Below are 26,603 nucleotides of genomic sequence, written 5' to 3' on the forward strand. Positions count from 1 at the left end.
GTAACTCATATAACTCCTTCAGTTCTCTAAAACACATATGGAATATCCCAGAAAGAGACACCAGGAACGCCATCTAAACGATGCTGTGTGCATTTGTACAACAGGTTGAAACAACTAGAGAAGCCACCACAAAGCATAATCGTGAAGTTTCCATATAGAAAAAAAAATAAAATGCAGAAGTTAATTTTGCTTATGAACATTAAAACTCATTTAAACAGAAATGCATTTTAGTTATAACAAATTAATGAGCTTCACTAGTCAGATTGCTGAATGAATGGTTGACTCACACACTAAGTAAACTATAGAAAGAGCCAATTCAATCCCTGCTTGATAAATGTACAGTAAACTTTAAAATCTGCATTTGGTGTCCAATTAATCCCAGCTCAGAACAACTCCTCCCTTAGACAACCAGAATGCAGCTTCTCAAAACCAGTATTATGAACATGTGCCAGTTGCGCTGCAACAAGAGCCATCAGGGCATTCATGCGCTTCTTCATTTGGTATGAAAGAAAGTCAGCCAGTGGATGAGCACGGTGCGGCAGGACAGCCAACCCCACCTTTGAGTGTACTGTTCCCTGGGACACTCATCCACGCCCCTAAGTGGCTTATTTTTGCCCTGCAATTGCCTAAATCAGGAGACTTTCTGCCTGATGTGGTGTTCTCCCACTGAAACTACCTTCTCTTCGACACAGGAGTTGCCTGGCATTTCTTTTGCTGTTTTGTGCCTGGATCTAAGACATCATGATTAGCACTGCTTATTACTCTTGCATATCACAGTGATGTGTACTTTTTAGTAATATTTACAATGGTATCACTGTGGAGAACTAAGCCCTGTACTAGAAACAGTCTCTTAACAGAGACTTTAATACTAAGGATTTGGTGTATTCCTTATCTACAGATAAACTTAAAAAGGCAAAGCTAAAATCAGCGCGCAATTGGTGTGTTGGGTTTGAACAGGAGGAAAAACCAAACACTCAGCATGTTTCCTTTCAAAGGGATGCTATTTACAAGAAGGATTCACTTTTTTAATATTTCAACAACAAAAACTCAGCTAATTTTGAAATTAGTGAAATCTAAGGCGGCTTAGTTTTTAACCAACACAGAGCACAAACAACATTGCTGTTTGCTGTTAAACACGTCTCAGAAATGCAGGGAAACTATGATCAATTATACTATGGGTGACAAATCGCAACCAGTTGAACAACAATAATAAAAAAACACTTCTGCTTTTTTTAAACATAGCCTCTAAAAAGTACAGCATCCCAATTTTTTCTCAGTTCCAGATTGCTGACATTATAAATTAAAGGTGAAGAGAGATCCGTATATAAACAAGGCAGCTCTTGACTTCATTGTACTGTTCTTGTCTAAACCTTTGGAAATTTCATCTTCAAATACCATAAGGTAAGGTTGAATTTATCAGTTACAAAACAATGTCCGTTCGTATGTGGAATTTGAAAAAAAACAAAAGAAAACAAGCCAAACTCAAAAAAACACACCCAAGTATTTACAGCAATTCAAACTTCTTTTTTTCCAGCCTTCACACTTGCGTTTCACCTTCTGCAGAACTGTAAACACGCTATCCGCTGAGACCAAGGCCCTATGTTATGGTACGTGGCCTTTTGGGCGGTGGGGGCGGCATGAGTTCAGTGTCAGGATCGAGGTGGTGTTTCCGCATCTGTCCTTGAGAAGCTGCTGTACATCTGTCAATGAACTCAAACAGCATCTCCTTCGTCACTGGATTCTGGATGCTGTTGCATACAGCTGGGAACAAAAACATATTCTCAAGTTAATAAACCCATTTGTTGTATTTGGCACTTCAGTAATTTCATCCCTTCTTTGCAAAATAAATAACATAATTTTGCTCAAGTATACAGCCTTAAACGCGGACTTTCACAAGATGGTTGTGTCAGGAGTCAAGTGTCACTGCTTTGCTCCCCCAGAGAGCAAAGCAGTACAGTGGGCCCTTACCTCATGGGAATCTGTCTTTTTAAAACAAACAAACGCCACGTGTGTGTGGACTCTAAAACCACCAAGAACTGACATCCTATTGAGGCAAGCAACAGCAACGCAGGCCTTGTGAGACGTGGCTTTACAACACTCATCAAATCCAAATAGCTAGAAACAAGACTGGTCTAATATTGAAAACCTCTGAATTAAGGTAATGTTTTTTTTCACCACTAAGTACTATAAATACCATAAACCCACAACGCACAGTACTTTTATTTTAACCCATATAACTTCACGTGGCAGAAAGATTTAACACCAAGCAAACTACATGTCAAGCACACTGGACCGTATGATGGAGGAAAGGCCGCAGTGCTGCATGGTGGCCAAGGCACGCATGTACAAGCACACTTGGACTCCTCAACATGACTCCCCAGGTCCTAGTTTGTAAGTAATGGCCCACAGGGTTTTATGGAACAAATAAATATTTTTAATACTTTTCCTATGTAAATTTATACTCCTCCAGTTAATTCCCCCAAGAGACTTAGGGAGGAGGGAAAAAGTAAAAAGTAAGAAATTAAGTAGGAATCCTATGACTATCTTGGAAGAAACCACAAAATGATTAGAACATAATTTATAGCATGTAAGGATTGGTGACAGTATGGATGCTATTTCCATGCAAAATAATCTATTGACCCCCTAGAGTACTAAACATTAAGACTCCTTTAAAATGTACTTGCAATATAGCATTGTTACAAATAATAACGACTCTTAAAAACACTCCTTTCTTTCCTGCAGAATTCCAGAAACATTCAAAACATTACATTAAAATTAATAAAACACCCTGCTAGAATTATTTTTTTATCATCTCATTTATTTTTGGTGCAAAGGTGCTTTAAAAGTTGTACCGTATGTGACTTTAGCAGTTGGAAAGCATTCTGATCGTCAGTAGTTTAGGAACAGAATTTGTGCCACAAGGCAGCTGGTATAACTCAGTATCAATTTTTAAGGGCTGTCCTTGCTTAATCACTCAAAAAGCCCTTCTCTTTTCAATTTGGAAGGCATGGAAGTCCAAAAGCGAGATGGAGACACGTACTTATTTTGTTGTTATTTCAACCACGGGGAAAAAATAAATAGTATTTTTCACCAAGAGAAAACAAATAGAGGAGAAAGGATCTAGAGAAGGGGACAATGGATGTCTCAAATGAGAAAATACAACTTTTGGCGATTTTGAAAGATTATCAAAAAAAAATTTAAAGCCAAAAGAAAACTTTCTGTTCTGAAAATTTCCATAGAAAAATTGAAATATTTCTTACAAAATGGTTCTTCCTGTAGCATTTAATTTTCTTTTAATTTTTATTTTTAGGAAGTTCATTATGTTTTGGCAGGAAAAAAAAAGGACTAACATAACTGCTCTACAAATGGAGAAAATAAGAAGAGAAAAATGGTAGCTACATATGCTCTTAAGAATGAAGGAAAGAAGAATATGGTACTCCTCAAAGAAGAGAAAAGTCCAAGGAAAACTAACTAATGAAACAATAAGGTGAAACAGAGAAGAGAAACTTAAGTCATGGTCAGAAAGAGATGTCATATTTGTCTGACTTTTGTGGCCCATTCCTCTTTCCTGACAGGACTGCTCAGCAAGGATTTCAGCTACATTCAGTGCTGGTTCCCTAAGGTGCCAACAAATTTATTATCTCCTGGCAAAATGACCACATTTTGTTTATTCAAGAAAATCTACTCACTGCTCAGGTAGAAATACAAGTAGAACAGTTCAGAGAAAATCCTACATCATCTATGCATGCCCTAGTAAATAGCATGGTCTTAAATATGATTACACTTCATTTTGGCACTTAACAAAAGTCAGTATCAACATAACTATTGTTATTCAGCCTTGTACACTTTTATTCAAACTCTTACACTTCACCTGAAAGTAAAAAATATCATTTACTTTGCAATACTTGGCAAGATGTTTTTTGGTAGAAGAATGTAAACGTCTCACAATTCTGCAGGGATATACCCCCCGCCCCCTTCATTTGTTTCCCTCTTCATTGTTTGTATGACTATTGCAGAAACTGAAGATGACATTTCCCCCTGTTCATTTGTAGCCCATCTGCCAAATAATGGTTTTGGCGTTTCGAATAGAGGTGAAATTATAACGGATTTTTTGTTCAAGAAATTCAACTCCTAGTGTGCCAGTCTGCATGACACCCCAACAAGCCAACACAACGCTAGGAACTGATGTTAGTTAGTTAACTGCTGTTGCAATGCTATTGTAAATAAAAACTTTTCTGGGTCTCACTTAAAAGGCACGCCCTGCCATTTAAAGCCTCTTTGAGCAAGTGTTCGCAGTTCTACAAAGACTTAGCCACTTGCTTCTGCATTACCTGTTAAATACTGCATCAGAGTATTTGTTTAACTGACTTCATCAAATAACCCTGTAGCCAAAGGATTCATGCTATATAGAAGCTAAACATGACATAAGCATTTGCAAGATGAAATATTGCTATAATAAGTTAGAGTAGCCAGGACTCAAGCTACAAATGAGAACACAGAGCGCCTTTCCTCCTTAACCTAGAACAGAGTTAAAAAAAATAATATTTGAGCAAATAACTTTTAAAAAAATTAATATTTGAGCAATAAACTTTTAAAGCAAATTATTCTACTCACCCATGGCAGTGCTGTAGGCATTTGGAAAGCTTTTGTCTATTCTCTGTCTCATGAAGACCCAGCTGTTGTTCTCAAACTTGCACTCTATAATTTTATTGTCGTACTGTTTCAGTTCTTTTGTCACCTGTTTAAAAAAAAAAAATTGTTTGGGATAAACATATTTTAATTCACATTTTTTTCTTTCTTCTAGGGATAAATAGCAGAAAATCAAAAGCTGCCCTGCATTTTTCAGCAACATGCCTCCATCCTACACAGAAAAACTGCACAGACTACATCTCCATTATACATATGCTCAGCTACTCAACATTTTAAAAATACTTTTCAAATCTGCTGTCAATATACAGCAATTATATTATGCTAAAACATCAGCAGCTCTAACAGAGGGGGGAAAAAGTCACTTCTGGCCCAAATGCAAATAGGTTTCCATGGGAATAAACTGCTTCCAGTGTAAGTGCTACTGCCAGCCTAAGTGCACGAAATGTATTATCCATGTTTCATCAACCGTCTTTGTTGAAGGTCTCAAAGCCAAATGTCAGATTTCAATACCAAAAACAGCTCATGGAAAACCATTCCACTCTTTACCTTACTGAGGATTTTTCTTTTCTTCTTTTTCCTTCATTTGTCTTTAAAAATTAAGATTATAACTCCAAAATAATGTGGGATTTCAAATCACATATGTTCTAAATCTCCTTCAGGCCTCTCTTTATTGATTCATAGATTTGTCAGCAGCCAATATCCTGAGCTATTTGTCTTTCTATTTGGCAACGCTGTGTGGTTTGGAAATGTAGTTTATATGCATTGGACTTCCTAGTTGTTTTGGCTACTTCATCCTATGCATCCTAATCTATGATACAATGCAAAATTTTCAAGTAACCATGGTAACCTGAGAACCTTATCTAACGCTTTAACAATTTTACCCATATACTTCACTTTGTTCCAAAGGGCCTCTTCAGAAGCATAAAGCTGTATTTAACTGCTAGCTGTGTTTAGTTTGCTCCAGTTTACCAACAAAAAGCTGGACAAGGTAATATAACACTTCAGATTCAGGATCTTACGCATAAGCGCTCTCATAAAAAGGGACTGGTTATTGCAATTCATTAGCATAATTTTTCACCTCTGTTGTCTACTCGCTCCCGAGCAGTGACACAGGAATTTACTACTGTCAGAGGGATGCAGATTTGAAAAAGGCCATAACTGTCTCCAGACAGCTTAATAGCACATACCGTGGAAAAGCCCATGAACCTCTTTTCCATTAATTCCCAGATAAAAGCAATTAATTCACGAAAAGGTCCTGAGCACGGACCGAGTCCTCCTACACTGCATGGTACAGGATTTATCCTTAATTTGATAAGCAGAATCCTAACATTTTTCTTGGTATTTACCCTGAATACTTGTGTTCATTCCCAGATAGGGAGCCCTGGGATTTTACGTGCCAAGTGAACATTGCACTATAGGACAATTTCGTTAAATCTGCTTACAACTGAGGCCCGTCCTGCTGCAGGACTGACAGAGTCAGAGTCAGGTTTCCGTGCCTTCATCCCTTCCATCACCTACAAAGAGCTTTTTTGCTAAAATCATTTAATCCTTAAGTGAAGTTTGCATCTGCTGATGATCACTTAGATGAAATCAACCGATTGTCCAGACCAGCAATCTTTTCCTTTGCAGTACGCTCTGCACAGCATGTCACTTCTTTCCATCGGCATTGAAAAGCTATATACAGTCCAGATGTTTGACTGACACACATTTGTGGACGTATTTATGTTCCATTAGGTGTAGGCAGGAAAACACAACATCCTTTTCTAGCACTCTATGGATATGTAAACCCAGGAAGAAACTCTTGGCTGCGCTGTGCCTTGGGAAGGTATATTACTTTGAAAACAGCTGCCTAGTGGAAGCAGGGGCAGCAGGGGGTATGACTGTGTGTCTGATTCTCTGCCAAAGCAGGGAAATGTTAGAAGGATCACCTGCTAGAGAGAGAAACGTATAAAACTGCAGGCAATGACTTCAACTAACCAACCAGCTCATAAGGCTTTCTCATGGTTTATCATTCTTCTAGTGTTCAGATGCTCAGAATAGCAATAAATTAGATGGCAGCTTTATCTGACTGTGGCAATTAAGCAGTATTATTAACTATCTAGATACTTGCTTGGCCATTCATTAGCAATCTGGAAGACAGATCTTTCCACAAAATATGAACACCTGCCAAAGCACTGACATAAATGAATTTTCCCATTAGAAAACTGGTGATCATAGTCTTTTAACAACTGCAAGTTGTAGCAATTATTTTACAAAGGAAAAAATACAGCACCTACTCTTCCCTATACTTTGTTAAGTGACCTCAGTCTTTTAAATGCACCTATTGTAATACTAATGAACATTTTAGGAACTGTTGGGCTTTTGACCAAGACTACAAGTACTCTGAGTAAAACACACACTTCAGCACTCTTCTACTATTGCACCTAGCAGACTTCTAAAAAGGTGTTGTTTATGCACAGGATTGAACAAGCCCACAGCAATCCTTGTATCCATAATTCACACCTTACATCTACCTACCATTTGCATGCTACTTTGTGGTCTTTCAGCTTCAAAGCTGGACAGGGAAACTTTCAAATTTAACTGTCTTGAATTTCCTTCCTTTTGGGAACTCATTCTGAGCTGCTCAAAGCAGTGTCTTCTCAGTTCTCCCTTTGCGGTATGGGGTTCATCCCTCCTTATCCCCCTTAAGTATTACAGTTCATAGGAGTATCTGAATAATGCACCATCATCTCTCTTCCTGAGAGGTACTTCTTCTGGTGCTTCACAGAAACGGGAGAAGTGCCTTTGGAAAGCAGTTCTCAGCCGAAATGCTTGTCCTCAGCAGCAGCAATGCTTTTGGTACAGTGCCAATGCTTCTGCCATACTGTTGATACAACGCCTTAAATCAGCATTCAGCAATTTCAAGACAGAAACTCCCATCGCACTAAGGACTCCATGGAGCCTCCCTTAATTAAATATTTATTCCCTAGCCTATTTTTGGACAGCCAGTCAGAATTAGAAGCCCAGAGGATCACATCTCGGGCAAGGGGCTGTCAGAGGTGGTGTGCATCAGAATGGTGTCTCTGGTCTGGGCCACAACTGTGTTCTGGGCAAGAATGAACACCAACCTGTCCACTACTTGCCTTTCAAGATGCTGGAAATTGTTCCTCAGCAGAAGCATTTGCTGTTCCTGACTGCATAGTTATCAGGAACCAGCCTACATGCCCAACAGAAATCACTTCCCAAAAATATAAAGGAGCTTCCTCTTGGAAGGAAGCTAGGTTGCAAGATGTGATTGGAAAAAAGAGGGGAAGAGCTGCATCCCCATTTCAGCAATAGGTCATTATCAAATCAGACTGGAAGTAATACAAGACCATTGCCTAAGAATGTTAGATTACATGAAGATGACAGCTCTTTTCCTCTCCCTGCTGAGAAAGGCTTCCCACTGCCATCATCATCTGGGCTATTTGCTAGGAAAAACTTTGGTGGGGTAAGTTTATTCCTTTTTCTAAGAATGATGACAGTTAAGGTTTAGGAATCCTTCCATTTTCCACTCTCCTTTCATCCCTTATGTTTTGAAAGAAATTCAAAATATATTAAAAAAAGTGAAATATCTAACCCATCTCAAATTATCTCGCCTGGCAGAATAATGGAGCCATTTTGAGGTGAATCACAACAGTGTGTTTATATGCAGCCACATTTTATGTTAATTTAGAGCAAAATGTGAAAAAAACCAATATATCCAGCTAAAAAAGAGGAGAAACCATCTACATTGAATGCAGCTAGCTCTAGTCCTATGAACATGCTCACACTGCCTCTGCTGACTACCAGTGGCCAAAGCTTTGCTGCCTATCTCCACAGTGCACCTGATCATCAGACTGGTCCATCATTCCACCTGTTGGGTCATTCTTTCATTTACTTGAAGCATACATATTTTCTGTGAAGCCTTCACTCAAACATTAGTCTCATCACCCTTAATCCCAAAGGAGAATGAAGTTCCTGGGCAAGCTGCTACTTTATGTAAGAGGTATTAACAATGAAAACTTAGATTTTAAGGTAATTAAGTAAGTATTTTGGAAAGCATGTCTACAAGCTTAAACTTTACAAATGCATCTACCTTCCCCATATTCAAGTTCTTTAGAAAGAATAAAGGAGGTAAGCTTTTAGATAAATGGAGACTCAACTGAAAGAAGCTCTATGTTTCCATATGTGTATTTTTTTCAAAGCAATTGAAATTATTTTAGCTCAGTAAACAATCCCTTTTAAAGAAAGTGATGTTTGTAAGCAAAACCTTAACACATTCTCTTTCAAATCCTTTCTCTCTTTAAATGCCTTTTCGTTGCACTTTCCCCTCTATTACCAAACATTTAGAGAAGGAAAATCATTCTTCAGTTCACCTATTTCTATTGCTATTCCACGTCCCTAGTCATCAGCCTATTTCTAAGATTCCAGAAGAAATGATTGTACTAGTAGACGCAGAAAATGTTAACTTCCATGAGAAAACAAGTGAGCAAAAGCAGCAGTTGAAATCTTAGGAAATTAAAAAGATCTTTATTTCTAAATACAGAATTGAAAAAAGGAACCATAACACACAGGCAAGATAGATTCTAAATGTAATGGCTTTCTGTTTTCTAAGAAGAATCTGCCTTTTGTTTTTATGGCTGGGATGTGCAATGAAGGCATTCCTTTTTGATACGCTCAAGTACACAAACTGTTTGTTTTCTTTTTTTAAACACAAGTCCCAATGCCTGGAGGGGAGAAAAGTTTAGAGCTGCCATATAAGACCTGGAAAGTAATTCTTCCTCTCTCTGATATCATAACTAACTTTTCTCCATTAGGATCCATTCTCACAGCCAAAGCAAACAAGTGAAAGCAGCACATCCCAAAATAAATGATCAGCTGTGTGTTCATGAGGGATAAACCTTTTGGTTGCTTCCCAGTCTCCTACTGCAGGAAAACTGGAGCCCACACCTTCTCTAGCCATCCATCTTGCAAAAATTAAACGACATTTTTCTAAGAACTGTCCAAAAAATATGACATCTGCGAGCTCCTTGTCCTGACACTACTGGATACATTCAGCCACAAATGACAGTTTAGGAAATGAAACCTCTCTAGTACAATGGTACATCTCAAATCCTGATTTCTGCATTACTCTCAAATGCCGTGACTGCCCACAACTGCAAAGTACTACAGACTTTATTTCTAAACTTCTCAAGCAATGTGGAATGTTCTAGATGACAGAGAGAATTAATCTGCCCACTGGTACTATGATTCCATAGCAGTAAGGGCATCATCTGAAGACCAGGGAGAAGTAATGACAACAGTCAGGGAACAAAAAGAACAATTACATGGGAATTTGAGGAAACAAAGAGGGGTCAAGACTTCCTGAAGGAACAGGATGGAGACAGAAAAAATGAAGCAGCAGTAACAAAATAGCAGCTTCTGAAGATATAAAGATAAGTCAAACTCAAAATGAGATCTTTTTGAAGACTGAAGACTTAAAGGTGACAAGAAAACTCCAAGGACCTTCATGTCAAACCAAGGCAATTGAGAGGAAATGAGGTGTGAGAAATAGGGCTCCCATTTATTTTGAGAATACACCTAAAACAAAGCTTCAAAGTGCATGATTTTAGTGCATGCCCAGCTTCCCAGAGCAATGTGTATAAGGGCCAGGACTATCCTGGGAAAGCACTCTTACACGTGATTACAGATGAGGACATGAATATATGAAATTCTAATGATTTGATTAAGAACATCCTAGAGAGTCAGCAGCCGTGTAGTTATCAGAGCCCCCAACACTTTAAGGGCACAATGCAGCACCTAATACAGATCCCAAGTTGTTCCGTCAGTGCTTCTTCCTCATTCTCCATCAGTTTGTTGAGACGGTTTCAAAGAACTTTTTTCCCCATTCACATAAAGTACCTCATGTTTTCCACAGTAAAACTTCTCAAAGAACTGTAAAAATTTAAGAGATGGCTATTAAATGCCTGTTCATACCATTAGTGTACACAGGGCCACAAACAGTAATACTGTCAACAGGCAAAAGTTAATCAGTTCAATAATCTGCCTCACATTTTTGTTCAAGCCAAGACAGATTTTGTAGTGTAACTTAATATCCTTTTTTTAAAATATGATTCAAGAGATTATTTTATCAAAAACATAGATTTGTCAAAATTAAAACGAGAGCACTGGTAACCAATTCTGTTGCTAAATTAAACATACTGATTGTGTTTCCTTTTAAGTAATATATTACCCAACAAACGGTTATCAGCTTGGGTAAACACAATGCGGTTGATATGTTTATTTAACATTAAAGAAGCCTTCTAAGTGTAACTATGCTGCTTCTTGTGTACAAAGGAAATGGAAATGCTCCAATTTTGAGATCTCATTCCTGGAAAGGAACATTAAGAAATATACAAATTTTAACATTTTTGTTCACACCAAATTAAACCACAATGCTAACAACGAGCACTGGAAATTTATGGAAAAAAAAAAAAACCAAAACTAAAAATCATGTTTCAAAATCCTAAGAGTGAGGCTTTTTTAAACTGGAGTTTTTTGTGTGTTTTTGACTCCCAGTGTCTAGCTCTCACAGTTCATGATTTATTCTTTCTTTTTAACGTACAGTATTTTCTCAAAGAATCTCTCATTCTTACACATAGTAATTTCAAATATGGATACCATTTTCTAATACATAGAATGGGTTGGAGTCCTGGGGTTTTCCTGACAACTGACTGATGGAAACATCAGAAATAAAAAGCCTTCCTCTTATCAGTGATATTACAAGTTTAATGACTTCCAGTGCCAGCTAGAAATAGATTTCTAAATGTATTCTGGAAGGTCTCCTGTACACCTGACCTTGCAACACCATCTGAACTATCTGTGAGAAACTGGTGTTTTTCTGAGCTTTGTTTGGGACTCTCAGAGGAACACTGGTATCTACAACAAAACAGATAACTGGTAACTGCTAAGAGCATGATGGGGAAATATATCTGTGTTTGCACAAAAGCTTTGCTGGATGTTGCACGCTCTTCAAGATACTCTTTTTCTATACTTCCCGTTTCACTCAATAGGAAAACCTGCTCAGCCACAGCAAACCAACAAACTCTTTGAAAACTTTTGGGCATTATAACTCAGGCATCTATAGTACTCAAAGAGCAGTTGACCTTCCTGCTAGACTTTGCCACCTCCATCTAACTCCTGAGGGAACTTTAAAGCTTTTCAAAAACCTATTTTCTTTTAATCATCGTCAAGAATGGGAAGCAGAGATCGGAGGGTCCATACACATCTTGAACAGCTAAATGAAACAAAGTAATAAATGATTCTCCTCCTAGATCGATATCCCTTGCCCAGGCACTCTAATCATCACAGGTCTGTGGATTAAAGAAAAAAGGTCTCCCTGTACATCTTCTGTAAAAACTGAGAAATGGAAGAATTCTGTGCTGAGGACTCATGAACCTGGTGTATCTCCACTGTGATGAGTTCTAAACAAAGTCGTATTAAAAAAGCAGCTCAAATAGTTCTGACCCTCAGCGTGTACTGATGAAAGAGGAAGGAACTCTAGGGGATGGAGGAACTGCAGTAAACGCCCAGGCAGTAAGAGAGCAGTAACAGAGCTCTCAAAGCAAGCGCCAGTGTGAACTTACTGTAGAGAGGGTGCGTATTTGGTGCAAACAGAACTTCACCTCCTCTATAGTTCATGAATTCGTAGGAAGAGGTAAGAACAAATGGTTCACTGCAAGCATCTGGGATAACTTTGCAGAGGCCAGAGACAGCCACCTTGGGTTTGGCAGACCAAGAATAACTGTGCCACTAATAATCCTTGGGGTCCGTACCGAAATTTGAGTGTGTTTGTCAAAGTAGCAAAGAAAAACAGGCAGATGCAAGCAAAGTAATAAAATGCCCAGAATTTTTCAGCAGGTTATGCAAAAACAAATAAGCAAAAAAAAAAAAAAATCCTTTCAGTGAAGGACAAGGAAGCCACTGGAGGTTTCTGAAAAAAGCGACCCCTCATCAGGAAGGTAAGCAACTGTACAGGAGATGAAGATGGAGCAAGGATATACAGTGCAAGTTGATAGAAAAAGCCATAATCATAATGTAGAAATTATTCCGGGAGGAAACGTTTCACCCAAGGCCTGATATACTTTGAGGGTTGTATTTCTACTTGGCATGAGCTAGCTTGTGAAAGCCAGTCTTAGCCCTCATTTGTGTTTTATTCACTCAGACTGCTTTTGCAAAAGTCCCCAAACTGCATGCTAAGACACAAAGATCCAGAGACAAGAGTTATGCATCAGTAGTAAAGAAAATACTTTGAAAACACCACTTAGCTCATTCATAAATTATGAATTTCATAAGGCTTATTATTCTCAGTTTGCAAATGGGGAAACAGAGAGAGATGCTTTGTGGTCACACAACAGGGAAAGCATTTACCCCCCATTAGGTTCTCTAAACCCGATCTTAATTACCCCTCAGGTACTTACACTCCTGCTACCAAGAAATCCTGTGACACAGGGCAGCTGAGATCTCTTTAATAATTTATCAGTAGAAACACAAACAAATCTTCCGGAGACAAAGCAATGCTATCACTATTTTACAACCTTTGGCAACACTATTTCTATACCTCAAAATAAACGAAAGATAACCTAGATGACTGTGTCAGAATAGGATGAAGAGTTTTTCTGACATTTTCTGCCTTTCACATGTTGGACTTCACCTCTATAGCGATGGCTCCCTTGACAAATGTTTGTGTTTATCACACATAGATTTTACAGTGTACTTTCCCATATGACTGTTTTTCATCTTTTCTTTGTACCCAAGCTATTGCTACTGCAGGCGTCTAAATTAATCTCATTTTATCTGTAATTCTTATACCCTACAAGGTGTTCTGCCGCTTGCTGTCTCTTCGCCGGGGATGGGTTACAGGGAGACTCCCCGGGGCTAGGCTATCAGGGGCTTCCCAGCAGCCTTTCTGTCTTGTCTGAGGAAAATTACTTTTACGAGTCAGACAGTATCCGATCGCTATTCATGTGGGTCCCGGCTCTACAAACTCTTATCCTTCTAAGTTATATACTTCTGAGCAGCTTCATAAGATCAATTAGCCCACACTAGTGTTACCAATACCGGGCCCTAAACCTAATTCTAGTCATCGCTTATCCGGCTTCTAAAATGTTCTTAGAAACCGTGGGTTTAGACTCTTTCAGAAAAATGCCAAATGATACCAGAATAAACCAAAAGAAATTTAAAGTAGAATCCAAAGTAGCAAGTAATTGCAAGCGAGTCTTTTAAACCCACTTTTACTTGTAACAACTGCAGCTTTCAAATTACAGCCATTATGAATCATATTCTTTTCTTCCATTTAGATCCCAAACAGCCAGTTTTATATGCTTAAAGTTTTTTCCCCATAAATCGAAATTCACCACTGAGAACAACTGTGTTAACGTTGCAAGGAAATTTGTTTGCTTTGCTAAATTGAGCTTCAAAAGCATGAATTGAACGTACATTCGTGAGCGCAAGTAACGCCTCTTCTTATATCCATTCAAAATGTTTACTTTATTACAGCTTATTATAAAGGTACTGTCTGAAATGCAGCAGCATGACTGTTCAATTTCCAGGCCATAATTATATGATAATCATATGTAATATATTCATATGTCTACTCCACTGCCTAACAAAGCCCAAACTGGTTTGTTAGCTGCTCTGCTTTCCCCGTGGTTCCAATTTCTTTGCCTCAGAACGTTGCTGAACACCAACATTAAGAAAGATACGATCAAAATTTTACTTTGTATTCTTCACTGTAGTTGGCAAACAAAGAAACATATAACATTGGAAGCCGAATTCGGCATACTGACTTTATCAAATACTGGTATCTAAGTGATATGTAAATTATTAAACATGCTACGCAAGCATTATTAGAAAGGTGGGGGGTAGGGAGCGAGATTATAAATTTATAAATGTTTTCAACATCTAGAAATCCTATTAATGCTTGAAAATGTTAAGATTGTACAGAGAGAATGTGTTCATAAACTAAGACCAGAACTAAGCAAACTTGCTTTTAATCTCCTATATTTACCACATGTTTCAGTTTTTGCTTAGGACATATTTACAAAAAGTAGTGAACTTTTTTTTCTGCATACATTTCAGAGGCAATTCCTAGTTACTCATAAATCTGATACTAGAACATAGAGAGGTTTACAGGACGTGTAGGAAATGAAAATTCTGACAATCCCCATCCACATCACTAGACTGAATGGTTTGTCATCAACCAAGTCTCCTACGAACCAAAGGGTCGAGCCAGAGGGGAGAGCTCAGTCATGCTCATTGTAGCTTTTATATGGTCTGTGTAATAGTATTTTTAAAAGAGTGCCAGATCTTGAAATCTGTTACAGCAGAACATCACCTTATTAAGAAAATGTTCAGGTTTTGTATTTGTATTATATAAGAAAGCAAGAACTTTGAATTTTCAAATACAGGCTGACAAAAAAAGTCAAACTACAATGATTTTTAAAACCTCACTGTTTTGAGGAGGCATTCTTGCACCCGATCACTGAGACTGGAGTTCACAACCCTGCTGACTCAACCTTCATTTTTGTAGCTAATGACAGAGGATGGGTTTCAGGTGACTGCCAGAACCACTTAAGTGAGGGAGCTGATAAATGCCGTGATGAAACACTGCAATAATATAAAACACAAAGCCAAGAAGAGCCAAACAACAACCACAAAAATCTACTCAGCAGTGCTATAAAATCCAAATAATAAAGCAAAGATGTGTTGAGGAAAAAGCTGCAAAAGCCATGTCAGCGATTTTTCATTGTACTTTTCATCCTTCTAAGATTTCAATTAGAAGGAAAATAATCTTTTTTTTCCATTACTGATAATACATCACAACAAAAAAGATTAATGGCTGCTGACTTAACACAGACTTTCAAAAATTAGCTTTGATCAAAGCAACTGCTGTAGTGAAAGGCAACTGTCCTAACTCACTTCTCAACTGCCTTTACGGCATTGAGCTGGCTTGAACTCCCTTCTTTTCTTGAACAGTTTGCCTTAAAGTTCAAAGCCTAACTGTCTTTGAGGCTTAAATCACAGAAAGCTTTTTTCCTCCTTCTTTAAAAGCAATTAAAGACGTTCAGTATAATCTGACCTACAATCTAAAACCTAAGCATGCAGGTCTTCTTGATCATTGTGGGGTTACAGAATGGAAGGGGCACAACAGAGAAGTTAATTGTGGCTCAGACACTGCAAATGGTTTTATGGTGCCTGCCAGCTGATGAGGTCAGTCCTCTAAAAGAAAGGTAAGCAAGGGCTAATCTATCAATGGCACAAATTTGTTGGTAAATGAGGCTATAGAGGCATTCTTACTGCTTTACATTTCATTGCAAATCCCTCCTTCCTTACCATTCCTTGTTATTAATGAATCTGCAGACTTAAGAAGCCGGATTTCCCAGGACACGACAGCAGTGGATGTGGGGTGGGCCAATAGATTGCAGCAATCCTGAGGCAGGGGAATGGACAATATTCACAGACTTGTAAGAATCACAACTGGCTTCAGAGGATTTTATGGATTTTGCCAGATGTGGTCTGACAAACCCATGAACTCATTGGTCTGTTTGGTCAGCAGTGTTTCTAGACAAATCAATAAGGATTTTATTCAAATTTCTGTTTTACTGTCAACTAAACAGGATTACAAATTTGAATGGTGAGTGCTGACAAGAGGAGATAATTAATGGTTTGACAATTGGTCCTGCCAAAGCCCTGAATGACAGGAAACCTGGGAAAGCCTGCTGTATATGAGCACAGTTTTCATGGCTTTGCTCATACACTGTCTTATTGTATGGTAGATCAATAACAAGTGAATGACAATATTTAGTCTTCGTTCCTATTTTGCAAAATTACTTCACCCAGTTAGTCTGCAAAAGCTAAGGCAAGCAAAGCCAAGAAAAGCCTCTTGAGTTTTCTATCCAGATGACCTCTTCAAAAAAACCCTCGTCATAAAGCTGTGGATGCAAAGACCTCTGCAAGGGCTGATTCTTAAATTCTCCAGAATTCAGAACCTAATTTGAGCACTCTGCTCAACTGCAAGAGTTGTGTTTGAGCTACCGTCCTCCCCCGTCTGAGACCCAGGACTGAAATAGGATTAGTTCTTTAACAAATACAGCTGAAAACATTTGGTTTGCTTTTCACATGATGTAACAGCATTACAAGTAACATCATAAACCCATTCTAGTGCCAGCCAACGTCACTAACAATTCCAGCCAGGAAAAAAATTTGTAAAGGCTTTTCTCTAGATGAATAGACAGCACTGGAAAGAAAGAAAAGAGAAAGAAAAAACAGGTAAAGGCAATGGCAACTCTGTAACCTGTTGCCTGATAATCTCAGAATGTATTTTTATATGTTAAACCAACTTCATTAGTTTCCTTTAGATAAAAGAGCTTTATGTACATAATTCTACAGTTGAAAAGCCCAAGGTAAAAGGGATTTGATTTGTCAGGCGAGAGTGCACACAGTGGGGAAATCCGTGAACTGAAACGGAAAGCCTTTGTTTGTAGTTTCCTGCTATAACTATTAGCACTAATTACAGATTTTTTTCCTTAAAGTTCTGAATGAAATATTAACAAGCTAGTAATTAAGTAATTCAGGGGCTGTTTGCTTTAGTGTTAGCTTCAGTATTGTAAGTCCAAAACCTCTGACTCACTGATCTATAAACGTCCCTCTAAATTATTCAGAGATGTCCTTTGTTTCCCTTCTATTAAAGTTAACTTACTCTGAAACCTCTTTCTATGCATTAAAGGCATCCAAAGTGTAACAGGTGGAAAGAGAATGTAATGGTGCAGGAAAACACAGTAATTATATCTTGCATTATTGTGTAAAAGAACAAAAATATTCTTGTCTCTAATTCTGCTTTTGCGTATTCCTTTACGTTGCTTCTACTATAGAACAGCCTCTTCCCTACATCCCACACAGGTTTCTTCCACAGGTTTCTTCAGTGGTTGTGTTGACACAAAACTGGGAGGAGTGGCTGACACACCAGAAAGCCATGCCACTATTCACTGTGACCTGGACAGGCTAGAGAGTTGGGCGGAGAGGAACCTAACAAAGTTCAACAAGGGCAAGGCAAGGGTCCTGCAGCTGGGGAGGAATAACTCAATGCACCACTACAGGTTAGGGGCTGACCTGCTGGAGAGCAGCTCTGCATAGAAGGACCTGGGAGTCCTGGTGGACAAGTTGACCATGAACCAGCAATGTGCCCTTGTGGCCAAGAAGGAGAATGGCATCCTTGAGTGCATTAAAAAGAACATGGCCAGCAGGTCGAGGGAGGTCATCCTCCCCCTCTACTCCACCCTGGTGAGGCCACATCTGGAGTACTGCGTCCAGTTCTGGGCTCCCCAGTTCAAGAAGGACAGGGAACTACTGGAGAGAGTCCAGCAGAGGGCTACAAAGATCATCAGGGGTCTGGAACCTCTTTCCTCTTATGAGGAAAGGCTGAGACACCTGGGTCTGTTTAGCCTGGAGAAGAGAAGACCGAGAGGGGATCTCATCAATGCTTACAAATATCTAAAGGGTGGGTGGCAAGAGGATGGGGCCAGACTCTTTTCCATGGTGCCCAGTGACAGCACAATGGGTAAGGGGCACAAAATGGAACTGAGGAAGTTCCATCTGAACATGAGGAAAAAGTTCTTTACTTCGAGGGTGACAGAGCACTGGAACAGGCTGCCCAGAGAGGTTGTGGTCTCCTTCTCTGGAGATATTAGAAATCCACGTGGACTTGATCCTGTGCAACCTGCTCTAGGTGAGCCTGCTTTAGCCGGGGGGTTGGACTAGAAGATCTCCAAAGGTCCCTTCCAACCCCCACCATTCTGTGATTCTGTGTTTGTCTAAAAGAAATGCTCCAACACTTAAGTTAATGTTCTCCCACAATGGTCAGCAATCAAGCGTGGCTAACCATGACCCACTAATGAAATGAAGCAGAAGCTGGGTTGCACTTGTCTGTATTACTAGTAAATTACAACTGGGTAGGTTAACATATGACACTAATCGGACATTTTATTTCTTGTGTGGTGCAGCATTTATAGGTAGGCAATGGACAGCTCTCCGAGGCAGCGAGGGCCATGGTTGACATTAACCACCCCTGGAAGACTACCTGAGTCCTAGCAGACTGAGCAGCTGCATCAAGAGGCTTTACAGCACTATTTTGCTATAGCCTCGTTTCCTCCCACTTAGAGCAATGTCAAGGTCTTGGCTGACCCAGTGAAAGAAAGCCGGTGGATGACTTCTGCAAAGCTCAAGTGAGAGAACTGTTGTCCAGCAGAACCCAGGTCTTTACTTCCCTTCTGTACCAATGCTGACTTCCCTGCTTCATGCATGAAAAATAGATAAAAATCTCACATCAATGCCTGCACAGTATCCAGCACGGCATCTCATGAATCTACTGACTGAGAACATACTCAAATATTTTTTATTACAACACATTAAGTTAAAATCAATAGATTCATTTACTGAAACGGATTTAATACTTCAGCTAATCAAGGGAAAGTAACATTTTTCTGAAAAGAAGTGACATTTCATTATAGCATTTGGCTGTAAAGTCACTGGCAGAAATTTTCCCGTATACCAATTAAACAGTAACTCACTGAAGTTAGTAACATAAAAAGCAATATTGCATATTTACAGTTTCCTCCCCAGTAAATGAAAACATCTACAGTTCTCAGCAATACAAATAAAGTGTCTGCACAATGGTTCTAACAATGCTGCCACATCTATGATCTTTCCTTTTCAAACTTTTCTACACTATTTTTCCCAAAGATATAACATGCTATTTTCTCCACAATCAACCTTTTTTTTTCCTTTGGAGAGAAGCAGAAGTGGCATTTTGAAAACTTCAATTTGCTGAAATAAAATAGCACCACTGAGCTCTGTTGTTCTTCACTTTTATTCTCACTTTACGCTAGAAAGATAAAACTGCAGTGGTTTTACTATTGTCAAACAAAAAGTAAATAAATAATGGTTTTGTTGACTATTACATAACAAGATACTGCATCACTATTATTCAACTGAGTTTTCGTACATATTTCTATTTCAAACGTGAAATTTTACAAATACTATAACCATTCTGGAATACTGCCAAGCAGAGGTATATGTGACCCTTGCAATGAAAATTGTGAAAGCCAATTTGATGAAAAAATCATTTAAGTAAGTATTTCACTATAAATCATAGAAATAGAGCAACGAACTAAGAATGCAAAAAGAAATCATCTTACCTTTACTGTCTACGTACAACTTCATTTCCCCCTAGGATTACTGCTTTCTAGGTATCAAAATCATTCTTTGAATTGTACAGGTGCTATTTATCATTTCCTTATGTAGGAGATAAGCATCCTTCTATTTTCACTGTGATGAAATCTCATCTTTTTGCCTACAGGCCAGCCTTTCATGGGCACAATCTAGTTTAATTCCACCTTCCTCCTTATTTGCTAACCTTCTGTAAAAGCCACCAACTTTCTCATCAGAGGTCTAACAGAACCTAGGCTTGCAGGACTTATCTGGTATTACAGATTATATTTGAGGGTAGAAATGGTGGGAAAAAATGGATCTCTGGAAATCTATTAGCAGTAGCTGAAGTGACATTTAAGCCACAATGCTTGTCTGTGGGGAATACTATACTGGAAATGCTCACTTGCAGTTAAAACAGCTGTACAGTAAGAATTTGATTTTACTTCAGCCTTTAATCTCATAATTGGAGAGACACAGGCAAGACGAGTATTTGCACCATTACTTCAGGTACTTAAAATTTAGGAGCTAGTTTCGGTATGTAATCCACTGAGAGAGACTGCCACCTCTACAAAGGAACTGAAAAGACCCAGCAAGGCAACTGCCAGCTGTTTTTCTTAGAGGTTCCCAGGTTCACCCTTGGATTCAAGTGTTTTCCACTGTCTATACAGAGAGCCTGTGGGTATACTGTGTGGCTGAAATTAGTTCATGTGACTATCCTCCTTTATAGGTATTATAATTAGACAGGATATTATCCACAACCCCTTTTCCTTTGTAAGCTGATATCCTGTATAATTATCTCGTTTGATATTTCTTCTACCTTCTGTGTTATTGTTTGCGGGCCTATTCTTTTTCATTTATCTGAATTTAATCTGCATTTGCCTTTTACTAGCTCTAAAACAGCACAGTACCTCTCAATATGATCATTTTTGCCGTCAACTGCTTTTCTCCAATCTTATCGGTATCTGGCATTTAAAATATTTCTCATTCATGATGTTCACTATGCATTTTATATATTCTATAAAGAAAGGTCTCAGAAACAATTTCCTAGTCAAAGAATTGCCCTGTTATACCATCTCTCACCTTTTGCAACTTCAACATCTTGATTTATTCATGAGTAATTTATTTTAAAGACATTATCATCTGCATTTCGCAAAGGTACTACAAGTTCAACCTCATTTATCAAGTTCGACCTCATTTGTTCAGTTCAGACTCAAAATAACTCACCTCTAAAAAGCTTAACAAATTTAGATATACTCTGCCTATAAACTGTTTACAACAACAATTTGCTTTCTCTTGCCCCCTCAACACCTGATCTTGGCTGATATTCTCAGGATACTATAAAACAATATACAGCTAAGAAATGGTTAAAAAAAGACCTAAAAGACTTTGCCCCAATACTTTCTACTGTGTCATTTGATTAGAATACATTTCTAATAGGGTCTTATTTTTATAAATTTATTTAGAAACTTTTTTTTTTACTTATTCTTTCTCTTTGACTGTTATCCATTCTACTACCTTTATCTCCCTTGCGTACAGCACCAACAAAAGCCTCTAATGCAGAAAGGTCTAATACAGAAAGAAAAGATGAAGAACCGATTTAAAAAAGCAGAACAGATTAATAAAGAACAATTATGATAACAAATATGACATGAAAAGAATAACTTCTGAAGGAAACAATACAGACACAAATTTAGGATACTACTTTCTCTGAGAAAACAATTATCTACAACGAGTTTCCTAAATTGCCCAAAACTCTGAGAAACTTGAGCACACTGCTATATTGTTTGAGTATTTTATTCTAGTCAAAAGAAAATGCAAATGCAATTGCATTTATGGAAACTAAGCGTGGGGATGTCTACATCAAAGGAAAAACCAGTCCCTGCCGCAACTCAGTCAAGCACAGGAGCTGGCCCCATAAACAGCTGTTGTCATCAAGGTATCCTCAATTACTCAGAACAAATTACGCTCTCTATGTGCAGAGGCACACCCAAACAAGATTTTACAATGCAGTTATAACACAGAACAGCTGCAGCAACAAATTACCATGTTCAAGAGCTTAAAATCATCATGGACAAATCATGCCCTTCCCTAAAATGATTTTTGTAAAACATAAGAAAGCAAAAGATGGTGCCAGCCCCAAATCACCCACGTACGGGAGCCAGAACACTCTCAAACACTGAAGCCTGGGAAAGAACAATGTGACAAAGAGGATGAGGACAATAGCAAAACACAACTTGCACGACAGCAGGATAAATCTGGCAGTTTTACAATGACCTGATCAGTTATTCCACCGTGACAAGTATGAGGGCTCAATGCAATGCAGATGAGAAATAACTACAATATCTACACTCTTTTATTGCTAAACCAAACCTCTCATTCCCAGTATCTTTCTCAGCGATTTTTAGTTGGTAGTGAGCAATAACTTTATGGTTTAGAGAAACAGAGCTTAACCCTTTTGTTTAGCCATCTCTTCAACATGGAAAAAACCCTACTGTTTATTAATGTGTTATACTAATGAGACATAATATGCATGTCCTAATGCTGACATTTATCATAGTAAGTTTTCCTACCACTGGCCAAGCTACTGGAAAGGGAAAGCTACTGGAAGCACAATCTGCTTATCACTTTGAAAATCCAGTTTTCTGTATGACTATACTTCTCAGAACAGCATCTGTATGGAGTCAACAGCAAATATTTGGAAAATTGACAGGAAGGTAAGAAAGCAAATGAATTCAAGAAGAAGGAATGCTGGGACAGAAGAAAATAATGAAAAACTAAAGTCTGATGGCACATATATTAGCTACTGCTGGTTTAAAATCTCATTATTTATCAAATGAAACAAAACAAACAAAACAAGAAACTCCAAATCAATCATCCCTAATATGATAAAAATTGGCTTAATCTCATAGGTATTACAAGAAAAGTACTCCAACCAAAAGAACTGAAGAAGAAAATATGAATGGACTTAGGGCTTAATTTTGGAGGCTTTTCCTAAGAGTCACTGCGGGTCAGTGTCACCACAGGAAGAGGGGCCACAGACGAGACTGGAGGAGAAGGCAAGGTATCAATGTCAGACAGCATGACCATGTTTCTGCAGTACTCAGGTGTCCTGTGTTACACTCATGCATTCATCTTCCCTTATTAACATCCAGTAGGCACAACAGTTACGCCCCATTTCACACATTGGCAAAGTCTCCTCAGTGTGTTTACATCCAACAGCTACCCACCGGCTGCTCTTCTTCCACTCCTTACTCTTCAGCCTTGCTCCTAATCTAGCCAGTGCTGCCACTTTCAATTTCCTTTCTTCTTTACTATCATTCTTTTAAAATTATTCATATGGCTCTAAATAAGCTATAAACCTCTTAAGTTTTAGAGACATTTTTGAGGACACCAGCTTCTCTCAGTTTCAGTTATGCCCACAGATTTTTAGTTTAAGCCAAAGACGCTTTATTCTCAACATATACCACACACTGCATTAAAAAATCTATACTGTCTCATTACATGAAAATAGCTGTAGAATGACTTCAAAGGGAAAAAAACCCACCCTTTCTTCTTCTAAATAAACACTTTAGTGAAGAAAACACAGCATGTTCTTTGAAAGAGGACCATAGGATCTCTGGAAGGTAATGCAATTTTACCTCTTATTGAAAAAAAGATGCATCTTTTCATATCTTTGATATTATGAGAAAACCAGTCACTGACAAGGTAAACATTTAACAAAAAAAAAAAAAAAAAAAAAGGATACTAAGAATGAAAGTATTGAAAGCTTTGTATAATGCAAGTTATGGCTGCAGCCATAAGAAAAGATAAAGAGAAAGAAATGACTGGTATACTGTATGTTAATATTATGGACTGAAATTAAGTTCTATTCAATCAGTAACAGCAGAGGCTCAGAAACATCCAACTGTACAATTTCCCAACAAACACAATAAATTATGCAGTTTTATATATCCTTAAGAACTGGTTATATTTCACAATGGTGACTGCTTATACTCTAGAATGTCACAGAACCTGAAAAAATTCAGGTTAGAAAGGACATCCAGCGATCACCCAATCCAACCTCCTGCCCTAGGCTGGTTTAACTTCAAGGATGAGTCAGAATGCTCAGAGCCTGTTCCAGTTAAACTTTGAGAATCCCCATGGACAGAGATGTTACAGTCTCTCCAGGCAACCTGCTACCTCACTGTAAAAATTTTTTCCTGACATCCAACTGGAATTTTCCCTCCTCTCCTTCCTTGAGCATCTCTGAGAAGTGTCTGGCTCTCTTTTTTCTGCAATCTTACTTTAGGTGATGGAAGAATGCAATTAGTCCCCCCTCTTCCCTCCTCTTCTAAACAAACCCAATTTCTTTAACCTCTCCTCATAGGCTACATGCTCTACTCTTTGTCATGACCCTTGCAAGAATTGCTCCAGCGGGGTGACTTCTCTTGCACTGGGGAGTTCCACACAGTCCATGGTTACTCCAGATGTGTCTCAAAAATGCTTGAGCAGAGAACAGTGACTTTCCTCGACCTCTTCAAAGCTATGCTCAAACTAACACAACTCAGGGTAGGGTTGGCCTTCACCAGTGCAAGGGCACATAGCTGGCTTGCTTTCAACCTGTTGCGATTGGGACCTTTGGGTGCTTTTCTGCAGAGCTGCTGCACAGCCCATAATGCTCCGGCTTCCTTTGTCCCCAATGCACAACCCTGCATTTGCTTCTCTTGGACTTCACGAGGTTCCTTTGTCAGCACTTGTTTTTCTAAGCTTTTGGAGAAATTAGGTATTATCATACTGATTTTCTATTGCTATGATATATTTGTATTTCAAAGCCCAGGAAATGGAAGGCTTAAAAAACTGCAATCTGTTCATTTTTACAATACTCATTAAAAGCATTTGAAGATTTTTTTCTTAAACAGTTAATACAGAATTAAATAGAGAACTAAAAAAAAGCCCCAATAAATTAAGATCTACAATCAATTAGCTATTATTTTAACCTTTCCAGAAGGCTTAATTTACCCTATGCTTAGCAAGAACAAACTTGGATTGATTTTCAAAAAAAACTACTAGGAGCTGAAATAACAAAAGCTGCCCCCCCCCAAAAAAAAAAATCATAGTCCAAAACCAAGCACCAATTATTCTATCTTATTGGCAGCAACAACAGAAAACTGTAGAGGTAATCTTCCTAATTCTGTGGACTTCTATGGAACACCACATGCTTTACAAAGAACAAATATTTTAACTGAATTCATAGGCATAATCATGACAAAAAGCAAAATGGGGACTATCTGATCCATCAGAACAGAGAGGATTTACAAATTATAGCTCATTAACATTTTGTTCTTAGGGGCAGCAATTGTAACAGCATACAAAATCACTGCTTCAGTTTTTGCAGTGCTCATGCAGATTTTCTAGTTGTTATTCTTTTTCTGTTTACATCACCAGTTCCAAAGCTAGATTATTTTTAATTTTTTTAGTATTTTTTCCCCTTCAATGTGTCTATAGAGAGTAAATATGCCCACTGTATGCTGGCATTTACTGTAATATAAACGCACACATAAAATATATTACTATTCATTTATAGTACTGGTGTCTAACATTCCCAGGCAGGACTGAGGGCTCTAATATTCCAGGGACCACACAAATGCACAGGCGGTCAGGACCTTAAGAGTTAGCAATTGCCTTTGAGAAAAGCTGCAACAAAGAACATCAAGATGTAGAAAAATGAAAGGAAGTCAAGGGAGAAAGAAATAAGCCATATGCTTTTTTTCTTTCCTAATTAATTCACAATGGTAATGGGTCAGAAGTATTCTATTTTCTACCTTTAACAAACGTGTAACTTTGGAGTGAGCGGTGGGTGATTTCTTGCTGGCACCGTACAACATTTTCTAGCTTGCAGTTTGCTCAGTAAATTCTCTCTGGCAACTCCCTCATCTTATTTACAAGACATAAACTGTGTGGGTAGAGCAGTTTTTTACCTCTCAGAGTTTCTGTTACTGCTGTCACAAATTCAGAATTTTGTTTTTTAATACGTTTAGATTATTGTTTAGGACACAAAGTCAAAGAAAGTCACCTTGAACTTGGGACAGAAGATTGCAAGACGTGCAGCCACTCCAGGTTCCGTCAGGTTCACTGACTGAAGTCCCAGGCTGCACTCCTGAAAATCCTCTCTCTGCTAAGAATCAACTTTATTTTTAATGTAAAACTTTCCTGCGCTCCTGAGGAAGGCAACCACAGCCTATGCCATGTAACTTTTCACATATCCCAGACCACACGAACACCCTGAAGATAAAAACTGTGATACTGAATTTGACTCGGTCCTTTATGTGAAGTGCCAAAGAAAGGAAAGACTGGAAAAGGACGACAGGTTCAGGCACCAGTAAGCATTATCTCAGCATTGTATGACTTCCCATGAGAAGACTGTAGACCGTCATCTTGTAACAATAAACATTAGGAACAAAGCTTAAATTCCTACTCCACCGAGAAATCTATTTTGAAAGGTTACCCGGCAATCAGCCCCACTTTTTAAGTGTTGGTGCTAAAACTGTTTCCATGTGTTGACTTCTGCATGACACACAAATTCAGGTCGTTTCCACAAAAGACAAAGAGAGTAAGAAAAAGGAAGGGAAGGATTTCCTTATGCAGCTTCTCAACAGCCCAATACTAGCAATTTCAATAATGCCCAGTGCAGCTTCCACGTCTAGCAAGAGGATGTGAAAATCCTGCTG

General features: G+C 38.5%; 1 protein-coding gene across 2 annotated transcripts in view; it reads right to left on the reverse strand.

Annotated features, from left to right (window-relative positions):
• Positions 1–1,597: 1,597 nt before the first annotated feature.
• The window catches only part of RNGTT (RNA guanylyltransferase and 5'-phosphatase), a 187,121-nt gene continuing 162,115 nt past the window's right edge, over positions 1,598–26,603 (reverse strand). For both annotated transcript variants that reach the window (XM_009887496.1, XM_009887497.1), the window contains 2 exons: positions 4,615–4,738; positions 1,598–1,761 (listed from right to left, as the gene is read on the reverse strand). In XM_009887496.1, the coding sequence (XP_009885798.1) occupies positions 1,598–1,761; positions 4,615–4,738 (288 nt within the window). The remainder of the gene's footprint in view (positions 1,762–4,614; positions 4,739–26,603) is intronic.

The sequence above is a fragment of the Charadrius vociferus genome, unplaced genomic scaffold (assembly GCF_000708025.1).
Source record: "Charadrius vociferus isolate BGI_N301 unplaced genomic scaffold, ASM70802v2 scaffold185, whole genome shotgun sequence".
NCBI classification, from domain to species: domain Eukaryota; kingdom Metazoa; phylum Chordata; class Aves; order Charadriiformes; family Charadriidae; genus Charadrius; species Charadrius vociferus.